Raw genomic sequence first — 11,681 nt, forward strand, 5'->3', positions numbered from 1 at the left:
TAAGAAAGAAATGTATTTAACTGTTTTTAGCTGAAATGATGCGGTATTGAAGTGCGCATGCCCAGTGAAGGTAGCTGTTTCTCTTCTAGTCAAAGCCATTTCCAGATTTAAACTAAAGATTATGAGGGCAAACACATTTAAAAAAGAGAATGACCCATATTGATAAACTATTTACAATAAACGCTGCAATTTTTCACGAATAAATAAGCATTGTAATTTTGAATTTAGCTGGGACAAACTGAAAATATAAGGGAAAAGTATTAAGATCTCTTGTGGTGTCAAGCATTAGAGGAATATGTCAATAGTTAATGTGATGAAGTACACCCGTGGTTACACTACTGTGAGAACTTGAGTGAAGCAGACATTATCCATCTGGCAAAAAATCACTTTGACACCCGTTCATTTAAAGTCATGGCAAACAATTTAGTTCACCTGTTTTGATATTTTATTTTCCAAGGCAAGACTACCATATCTTTTTAGAAAGATTTATTAAGTGTGACTTAAAGAGACACCCCACAGACTTTTATTTTGTTACACAAAAGAAGATATTTTGAAAAATGTTTCTGCAGTTTTGTATCTATTAAATGAAAGTCAATAGGGGCCAGTGTTGTTTGGTTATCATCATTCTTCAAAATATCTTCTTTTGTGTCGTGCAGGCAAAAGAAAGTCATTCATTACATGAGAGTGAGAAAATAATGAAAGAAATTTGTATTTTTGTGTGTCCAAATACATTTCGGGGTAACCTTATCTATTGACAAGCCAGTTAACGCTTTTGCTATACAGTATTATATACAGCAGAAAAGAAGTGCAGCTTTGATTCTCTCATCTGCACTCATGAATGTAGAAAAGAGCATGAAACCTCCAGCATTTCACAGACACACAATGTATAATAAGCCTTCTTTGCTGAGGAACAGAGAAGAAATAGCCTGGTGTTCTGATGCTGAACTGAAAAGCCACTAAAACAAAAATAATCTAAATGGATGGTTCCTTGTGGGTAATGCAGAGCGCTACTGTAAGGCCATAAAGGCTACGTATCACTAACAGTGCTCACATTCATTTTAGGCTGAAAAAATAAGCTTTGATCTATGAGTTACAGCTCAAAAGATGAGAGACGTTGAAGGGATTTCTAATGGCATCTGTCTTCATCCTGTTTATTTCTCACATCTGTTTGCACCTGCACTTTCACATCTGCTGTTATAGAACATCCCCGATTATCAGCAAAGAGAAACTCTCACTAAGTGAAGCGACTTGTGCAATGTCATTTTAAATGGATACCTCCACATCAGAATACAAAGTTTGGTGCAGACACAAACAAACTCTATAACAGTAAACTTCAGTGTGTAATTCACACTCTTATGGACATAAATCATGTTGAATGATGACGAGATGATTGATATTAATACTTTTTGAAGTGAAGTACACACATACACTATAGAAACACAATTTTCACTTCTTGAGCACACAAATAAATTTTCGAGTAAAATGATCTTGAAATGCCTTGAAGTCATTACATGCCTGCATGCAGGAAGAGTAATATATTGATATATAAACAACGATGACTGTCAAGACAACAAGTGGCAATTTTTCCAAATTGTGATGGACTGATAAAGGTTTATAAAATGGCTTTTGTTTATCTAGCTACAGAACTGTGCAGCTAATGGCCAATATAATGAAATTATATAGATAATACAATAATAACAACAAATTCAATTTACACAGATTAGTGAGACAAAAACGTATTTACTTGACACATCGAGCAGCAATTATTTCTGCTCAGGTCCACAAATAAAGTTAGTATTTAAACTGGGTAAATATCAGCTGACTGATCAACACACACAGATTTTCATTCATTTAACACATACTCAATGTTCCTCAGAATGAACCTTCGTCGCCACTAAAGTCAAAACTTGGTTGGATATCTGAAGTAGACGAGAAGCATCATCAAGGCACCATAAAATAAACCCTATTATGAGCTCAACACGCTCTCCGTCCACATTTTATAGCTTAGGAAAACACATTCATCCACCTGCTTTTGAACGTGATTTTTCTTTAAGCAGGTGTGCAATCTCAGTTTTCCCAAAGACAAATATGCCTCAGTGCATTAAATGCCATTGACTTTAAAATAAATATAATATAAATTATATTTTAAATAATTAAATCAAATATAATTTTCTCATTAGGATTATACAAATGGGGGGATGAATTGTTTTTAAATTTGTTAACATTAACGCATTTTACAGATGCTTGCACAGTTTATCCGAACCAATCGAAACCACGACCTTTGTGTTTGAACTATAATCGAACTTTGGAAACAAAATAATGAGCCAATGCTAATTTATTAAATAAATTATGATTTTGTTGATAAAAATCACAAAAAAGCAGCCAGGAATGACATTAAACTTAAACTACTGTATAACAATGGTCTGAAAATAAAAATGTCTCCATTTATTATATCTCTTTTTATCATTCTTTCTGACTGTAAGCCCGACAGCGAAGCTGCAGTCACAGTAAAGCCCCCTTTCACCTTAATGGAAGCCTTGGCCACACAAGTGTGCTAATTTTAGTTCCTGTGTTCACCAAGCATCTGTACATCCCTCCTCCAAGGTCAAACAGGACCTATGGCTCTGTTTTCCATTATTAACTCAGAAGACTGAAAGCTGATTGGTTAACCGTGCCATCATTTTCTCTTGATGATGAAAAGCCTGCTAATTATTGTGATCAGTATAAATCGACTGTAATTAGCATGGCAGACTATGTGACATTGGATTGTATTTCAGATTTCTGTGAGATTGAAATGAGATCTGGAGAAGCTTATGGGACCTGAGAAGAACAATTTCATGCTTCTCGACTGATTCGATGCAACTGTAACAACAAAAAATGTTTTAACAGAGGAAAACATTCCACTATTGTGCTGTGGTGTTACAAGTGGCTGTCAGAGTGATGCTGTAAAGTCATTAATGTTGAGAGGTTATGTCATGATGGTGTTTACACTGGTGCAGAGCTATTATAGCTTAACTATATCTTTACTTTTTATGTAAATTTTTTATGAAAATAAGTTTTTAAAATCGATTTTTGTATATGCTTTTGTCATTTTATAATTGATATGTTTATTTTTTATTTTCATACGTTAGGTTTTTCCAATAATTTTTAGGTCAATATTTTATATGATTTCAATGCTCACAGATTTTTTCAATGGTTTAATTTTAGTAAACTAAAATAACCTTGCACCGGTGATAACAAGCAGTAATATCATGTCACATCAGTGGTGATCACAGGATTAAACTCTTTCTGTTTAATCCCATAATGTCTTTACATGTTGTATTGTTTAATCCAGTTTGTAGGAAAAGTGCCACATAAAGGCGAGTGGGCCAGAGAAACTAAAGAGGATTTCAAGATGTTATCCGAGGGACATTTTAAACCCTGGACTAATGCCCAGTGCTCATGGGTTTACTTGCTTATATCAACATGTTCAGAAAATATATCCAACTCAAAGCCAAAACAGACTTTCCATTTCCAGACTTCTCCATTGAGAATATAAATAGACAAGGACTATTAGCAACCGAATTGCAGAGGATAAACAATGCTGAAATGCTGTTATAATGATTCACAGCAATTGCACAGCCTCTGTTAACAGTCCTTCACTCCCCAATATAGAACCACCAATGCATGATATCTGTGTGTCTGATGCCGCCTCTTTCCTTCCATCCAATTTTTAACCAATTTTTGCTTGTGCTTCTCGGTTATGCACATAAATGCACATAGATCGTAGCTTGAAAAACATTCAAAAGAACCACAAAATCCTAAAACAGTCCGAGTCATAGTCAGAGGAACAAAATAAGACTCATGACAACACGGGGCCGACCAAAATATACAATAAAAAGTGTATAATGTTTCTTGTGTAGAAACCCTGGCTGATGGGACAGTAGTCAGCTGTTGATGGGGTTACAGGGCAGGGGGTGGAACACAGTGAAATGTGAGGGCACAAAGAGAACGCGTCACACGGCTCTGTGACATTAAAGATCACTGGGCTGTCTGCTTTGATAACTGTTAACTGTACTCCACAAAATGACGCCGGTGTCACAGCAGAGAAAACATTGTCCGGCCGGGGCCTTGAGTCACATTACCCAAAACTCTTCCTGTCAACCTAATGCAGTTCTGTCACATTTCCTGCATTATGCTTCCTTAAAATAGAAGCAAAGCATGGCATTCAGATCATTCGAAACATAATGCATCAGTGCACCTGATTTATTAAAAGAGCTTTTAATGGCATCTTCCATTCAATGTGCCTCCATGTGGCCTAAGGCCCTCTCGCTGAATGAACAAATATACTTGGAAATGACGCTATCCTTTGAACATCCATATTGTACAGAGTCTGTGGTGGAATGACAGTTTGCGGCATGTACGGCAGTGTCTTTTTTATTGTTGGCTAATTTAATTTGATCGAACTGTCTTCCTTTCTTTTGGATAGCATTGGCATAATAGCGCTGGTAATGAGATCCAGCTTTGCTCTGGATGAAAAGAGGTGACATTCGTCTCCATGCGCATTCTTTTTAATGAGCTCCCCTTTTTCATAATAAACTGACATTCGATTCAAACCATGCACAAGAGCGGAGAAACCATGTTCACGCTAATTCCAGCTAACTCGGGAGATGGCTAGATTTCTCCAGACAGGAGGTCACAAAAGAGATTTCCATTTCATTCATATTCACTCTGTTATTCTCCCAGTGAACCGACTCTACGATGCCGAGGACAGTGTTGCTTAGCGGGCGATAAAAATAGTCATCAAGGGAATGACTTCATTAAGAAACAAAATAGCTACAATAAACCCTCATGTTTTTTTAACATTCTGTTCTGCTATCAGATTGACTAGCATGCTTGTTTCATGTATAATGTATTTCACACAAAAATGACTTTTGGATGATTTTGGGGTAAAAAAAATAAACAGCATTTCTAGTATCATCCATACAAAGTAGGTGGATACACAAAGGGGCTTGGATGCAGGAAGGAATCTACATCATTTGATCATCTCTAAATTCCATCTAGTACTTGATTTCCTAAGTATTTGTTCTTACTTTAACTAAACCATAGTGGATTTGGGTCACAATTGTTATATGTACCAGAATGTCTGTCATTAGTCGAAGCACTAGCTCTTTGAGGCAAGCATGATATTCCTATGGATCGGCACTGGCCCTTTAAGAACACCGGGTCAGATCTAATTGGCCTATTCCCAGCTCAGTCTCCCATGGGCTCTTGAGGGGTCTTGTAGGGCAGAAGACCTACAGTTGATGACAAGACACGGTGGATGTGTTTATCCCTAGAGGACTCGTGGCTGACAGCACAGCTTTAGATAGACTTCACCTTGCTCTCCACTTACATCTGACCAGGGTTATAAAGAATGAATGCACATAGTAACCTAAGAGACACACATGACATACAGCCGCGGTAACATTCAAAATTTGTATGTAATCAGCATTTCTAGATGCATTGTGGTCATTCCAGTCTAGTGTCTGTTGATTTTCAACAAAATCGAACCACAGTGACAAAGTCATCCAAAAGCAAAGACTGTTGAGCAACCATCCAGAAATAACGCAGAAACATAGTAAAAAATACTCAGGACACCGTAGCAACCACATAGCAACGTCAAGACATCTGCAATGACAGGTTCTGCACGGGCAAGCACTTCTTCTAAAAATGAAAAATCGATGTATGAATGCTCTATTAGCTCAAGGTTCATCATAGAACCAGTCAAGTAAAGAAAGACGAAATTGACATGTCACCTTACGGCCGACGTCTAGACGCTTCAGTTCATGAAGAGCAGGCTGTCTGCGCTGATACAAACATCTAATCTACATGGAAAATTCTGACATACAACATTCATCTAAAAATGTCTCCAGATGCACAAGAGGTGCTTCTAGTTGCTGTTGTACATCTTTCATTATTTATTCATTATTATGCTATTGATTGAAAGGGATCCTGGAAGTGAAGGCTGCAGGCAGAGCATTAGAGAACACCCCTTCCCCCCGTCATCGCCCCTCCATAAATACATGTAGGTGCTAGAGAGTGGGCCTAAAGACTACAGGATGGATCTACCTTAATGTCATAGCCAGCAAGTGTTTCGGCATTCATTACTCTGGGGGAAACGAGCAATCATAAGACGAGCCCTGGCCAAATATCGATCTGCAAGGAGAGGTTACAAATTACAGCATAACTACTGAACAAACCCGGAGAGACATCGGCTTCCTCTGGCTTTCCTCGTTTAAACAATCGACTGGAGACTTTGAAATGACAGGGCACAGATATAACTGAGCACACTATTTGGACATATACTACAAATTGAGCTCAACAGCACGGCCACTGTAATGCCGTGTCTCTTAACCGAGTCTAATTAAATGCACTGACATCCATCACATTATTAGTGGTGAGTTTGTTATACAAGGGTCAGCTTGCAAAGAACAATTTCAGATCTCAAATCTGAGTGTGCGCTACTTGTACCTGTGGGATTAATTATGAACAGGAAACAGCCCTATTCCTCATCTCAGAGCTCCAGCGTCCCTTAACACATCTTACAAGAGAGTCAAGGATCCTTGTACACAACGTCTCCACCAGGTTAGCTCGATACAAACATCTCTGATGGCTGTGGTTTTATGTTGAGAAGTAAACTGATTGTTAGGGGGCCGAGGGGTTTCTATGTAACCACCAGCATCGGTTATTTTAAGAAGCAGTCTTTACACCTGCAGCGATGGTGTGCCATACTTACCAATAGCATAGACAAATAACTAGACCAACACAATAAAAACAATTGCAATGTGATAAGCTTGTGAATATAGTAAATCACTGCTTTACAAATAGATTAATTCCTAACAAGTAATAATAAAGTAATCTTCATAATCGCTGGTTTTGTTTGATTGCTAATCTTCTTTATTATGCTGTATCTTTATTATATCTGTAATTGACATATGGATGCCAAAGTTACCTGAAGTCAGGACTTCGGTTGGACTTAAGGCCATAGAAGCCAGCAGACAGTGTCAAGAGCCATCTGGGAATAAAATTTCCATTCTCGCACTCTAAATAAGGAGCCGACCAATGAATCTGAGTTTTGTCGGTGATATAACTTTCTCCATTGCGCACGGAGGCGTCATGCGAGATAAAATCTTGACTCAGCACACGTCTTTGAAGATTGGTCTTCTTTTTAGTTTTATGCTCGTGGTACCACTCGGTATCTGCCGTTCTGTTTTTCAAAATTTGCTGGGCATTGCTGGATAAATCCTGGAGAATGATCTCTCCACCTGCCCGAGTGGCCTGAAGGTACACAGGTGGCCCTTCAGGTGTAGTCCCGGCGCTCAAGGTGACCACAGCTCTGTGAATCTTTAGGTCTCCCTCCAGGACACTCCTCGCCAGAGCGTGATACCACTCCATGTCACGTCTGGGGCTCGGATCCCTGCTGGCTTGTAAAATCATGTTTAGGAAGTTTGTAGCGTGCACAACCGTGTCCAGTACGCTTCGCATCGACTGATGCGCGTCTCCATGCGTCCTCCCCCGCTCCACCCCAAGCTCATATCTCCTGGAACAGTTGGCGTGTTTTAAGGTGGAGGAATCCCCCGTGCGTAGAAACGCATTCACCACTTTCGGTAGCTGTTCCTCAATCTTCTGCACTAAACCCGAGTGAGGCTTCCGGAGATGCGCTCGCTGGTTGTTGTGCGTATTATAAGTGGCCAGCTTTGCATTTACGTCCCGATCTTGTTCCACATATCTATAATTTGATCCTATAACAAATCCTACTTGCAAGAGTAACGATATCCGGATTATGGCCATATCCTTCAATCCCTCTTTTACCTTGCCCGCTTTAGTTCCTCAAATCTGATGCGAGAAATCACAGCTGGAACGAATCAAATTAGCGCATTGGTTTTTTCACCTGTGGATTTGCACGCATTTCTGCCACAGGATCCCCAAACAGGAAACATTTAGTGTATCAGTGATACATTTCTCATGTCGGAGAGATGGTACCATTAGTGTTGTTTGTAAGTATCCACTCGTCGGTGATGCCGGTTCTGTTTGTATCCACACAGATCTCCGCAGGAGCGCAGCAGATGTTAAGGATCCCCGACGCTCTCCTCTCGGTATGATGCTGGACCACAACAGACGTGATCGAACGAGAGAGAAAAATCCCTTTTTCGGAGGCAGGGAGTCAGTACTTCACACTTGGTGACAAACACACTCCGCCCTCTTTCGTCCACTCCGGTCTTAAAGCATGAGAGCGGCAGATAACATTCGCTCTAACATCTATTGGTGTCCGATTCGCCAATGACTCATTTGTTAAACAGGTTCTTTTCTATGACCGATCGGACCGGTTCGCTTCTAACTGATCCTGCAAGATCGGATCTCGAATCCGCTTTATGAACGGGCTTATTCCACTGAACAGCTCGAAAGAACCGATTCGCGGAAATGAGTCGGACCTCTCAACATCCCGTCCTCCTCGTCACCCTATAGGTTTGGGAAAAGTGTCCTTGATTCGTGTATGGTGATATGAGCTGTCAATCATTCGACAGAGGGAGTGTTTTGTAGAAAAACCGAAGGAGCTGTCCAGTGCTGAAGGCAAACTATACACTATAAACCCCGAAAATCACATTATGATTTCGGCTTCCAGTAAAAATAGACGCTCGATGGCCACGAGTACTTTTATGAAAGCTATTATATAAGCGCACATACGGGCCAATAGGGCTAGCCTGTTTACGAGAAAAATTGCGCACGAAAACACATTACGTGGAGGAAAAACGCATGCACGAATGTTGCTGTTAAGCATTATGTGTTCACGTTTAGAGTGAAAAATAAACAAAAGAACGCGTGTAACCATTGCATCGCGTAAAGTTAAAAGTATATCTGTTTCTCCATGTTTATTTGGTTTTTAATGCAAGAACGCGACCTACACCTGTATGTAGAAACATACCGGGATGACCACAAAGAACGCGTTTTTGTGCTCTACCTGCGCGTTTTTTATTTAGTTGTTGGTTTACAGAAAAAAGATAGATGTCAACTGCGTGTCGCTCATTTATAAAACGCGATCGTGGCACATGCGGCTTTCACAACCTGCCTCGTCAAGTTGAAAATAAGTTGAAACTTGCACGCGTAATGTGCAAACAGCCTCTAACGCCGATGTCATGGCACGCGTCGAGCATTCATTTGCAATGAAACATGCTGGGCAGAGCTATTTGCTTGGAGGAGGAATATGCACGCTTGTCGCTCAATGGAGAAAATACTGCAGTGATGCGAGCAGCACAGGATGAATGCATGCAACTGCACGAGCTTGTGAATCATGCTGCAATATGAGTCATCATCGCCGCACGGGCGCTTAATTCGGTCCTGTAAACAATGACATGTTCTGAACGGACTCTGTGCGTCAGTGGCGCAAATGACGAGAATGGCAAAGAGCAAATAATCAACGATGACATCACAGATGAGAAATGCTATGATCAGACGAGGTTATATACACACATTTATTTTAATCATTTTGAGAACGTAAGATCCACACACGTTAGAGTAAGTCAGTTTGTACTAAATACAAATAAACCTGTGATAATATTGACCATATGTTCAAACTTTGTAGAGTTAGGTATGAACAACTTATTTTAGCCACCATGTTTTAAAGGGTCTTAAAAGGGCGATGGTTTTAAGGGTTAAAGAACAAAATTTCACATTTTTGCCATTCAATTGGATTGATCAGTAAGTGTTTATAATGAATAGGTACATCAAAATTTGTCCTTCTGTTCTTTATTTACAAGAAACTGAAACGCCAAAGGACTTTAGTATTAATTATGACTTCGCTGTACAACTGAAATGATATTACTGATTAATCCTTTTAAAAACATATATATAATGATGTTGTTGCAATTTTCTTTTTCTGTTGCAAGGTCGACTGTTGAAATCAATATTTCCTAGCCTGTATTGATGTATTATGCACACAAGAAGTTATTGCATGACACAAGAGCTACACTCTTAAAAATGGTGCTTCAAATAGTTCTTCGATGCCATAGAATAACCTTTTGGTTCCATTAAGACACTTTATAATCTGAAGAACCTTTCTGTTTCACAAAAGGTTCTTTGTGGAGAAAAAGGGTTCTTCAGATTATAAAAAAGTAAGACAAGAGATGGGTTTTAAAGAACCTTTGACTGGATGGTTCTTTGTGGAACCAGAAATGGTTCTTCTATGGCATCGCTGTGAAGGAGCATTTAAGCACCTCTATTTTTAAGATTGTATATCGTGTTTTTGATCCAACATTTTACAGCACTCCTGAACAATTTTTAAACCAAATAAATGCTCTATTTTACCCAGAATCAGGAAAGGCGAATTAGCCACTGTAATCATAAATGGCATGTCAAGATAAAGCAGCAAGTCAAAGCTGGAGAGGATGGCCAGTCAAGCAGACAACACCCCCATCATAGACACCCAAATCTTGTTCCTCACGTCATCAAGTCTGAAATTAAATGCAAGACCATTAAAATCATTCTGGATTAATGGTAATTCAACCAAAGTAAATTTATCGTACAGTCTTCCTCATATTAACTAAGTCTGAGAGAAGCAAATATTGTGTTAAAAAATGCAGACTTTCTCATTGTGATATGTGTGATATGTTTGTTAGTCCTTACCGCATGCAAGATAACAGGGAGAAAGATATCGCAAGTGAGTAAATTATGGAAAAGAGAGGAATGCCTTCTGTCGTTTCTCAATCTCCTCTTGTCTGGACAGTGAAGTAAAATAGGATACCTGCAAAGTTAATTTACATTGCAATAAATGCAACAGCCCCAAAAACAATTGGACACATCTGGACCGATTACATAACAAATAATTTGCAACAATAATTAGAAACATTAAAGCAAAGATGCTAGACATTTTCCCAGACCACTGAACCACTTTAACTGTCGATTTTAAATTTTTTTAGTGGATGTATAAAGCCAGTTCTCCTCAAGTCTTCTTTAAACTGCACATTTACTCTTTTATCATTGGAAAGTAAGTTTTATAATAAAAAATAAAAATAGTTAAAAAAAGTTTTTACATTATGTTGAATAATACAAAGACATTCAGATATTTTAAGTCTTGAGACCGTTCATATATGAACATCCAATAGCATCATCGATAACTTTGTCTACAAACCTTGACTCCACTGCTTAGTGTTTCATTGGAGAAAATCTTTTGGAAGTGTAGAAGGCATTGAACGGGAAGGATGAGTCAAGTTTCTCAATTTTCTCTGCATTATTTTCAATAATATCCAGAATTGAATTCGGCACACATTTTCTTTCACTTTGTCACAAACATCTTTGAAACTTAATTGCAGTTGGAGGTGTTTAACAGTGAAAAGATTTACTTTCTGGTCGAGTCTAATGATTTCTTCAAAAGCTGCTTTTGTAAGAATATTTCCTTCCACTGAGGACAATATTATCACTGCATGGTTTCCCTCATTATAGAGTCTTTGACTGGAAACCATGGAGTCGTTTTTGGAAACCTTGCTTGCTTATAAGGTCCGTTGATGGGTGTAAATTGATTTTCAACATCGTTGTTTTTACAGTCTTTGAGAAAATATAGTCTTCCTCCTAAAGCAGCAGACAACATCAGAGGAATGATGAAGAACCAAACGGGATGAGAGCCCACCAGATAACAAAGTTTCTCAAAAAGCTTAGAGAGAGGTTTC

General features: G+C 38.8%; 1 protein-coding gene across 1 annotated transcript in view; it reads right to left on the reverse strand.

Moving 5' to 3' along the window:
• The window catches only part of gpr158a (G protein-coupled receptor 158a), a 63,044-nt gene extending 54,762 nt beyond the window's left edge, over window positions 1-8,282 (reverse strand). The window contains exon 1 of the mRNA XM_079447713.1: window positions 6,974-8,282. Coding sequence (XP_079303839.1) covers window positions 6,974-7,812 — 839 coding nt within the window. The 5' untranslated portion in view covers window positions 7,813-8,282. The remainder of the gene's footprint in view (window positions 1-6,973) is intronic.
• Between the last annotated feature and the right edge of the window lie 3,399 nt (window positions 8,283-11,681).

This window comes from Barbatula barbatula (assembly GCF_947034865.1).
Source record: "Barbatula barbatula genome assembly, chromosome: 23".
NCBI lineage: Eukaryota > Metazoa > Chordata > Actinopteri > Cypriniformes > Nemacheilidae > Barbatula > Barbatula barbatula.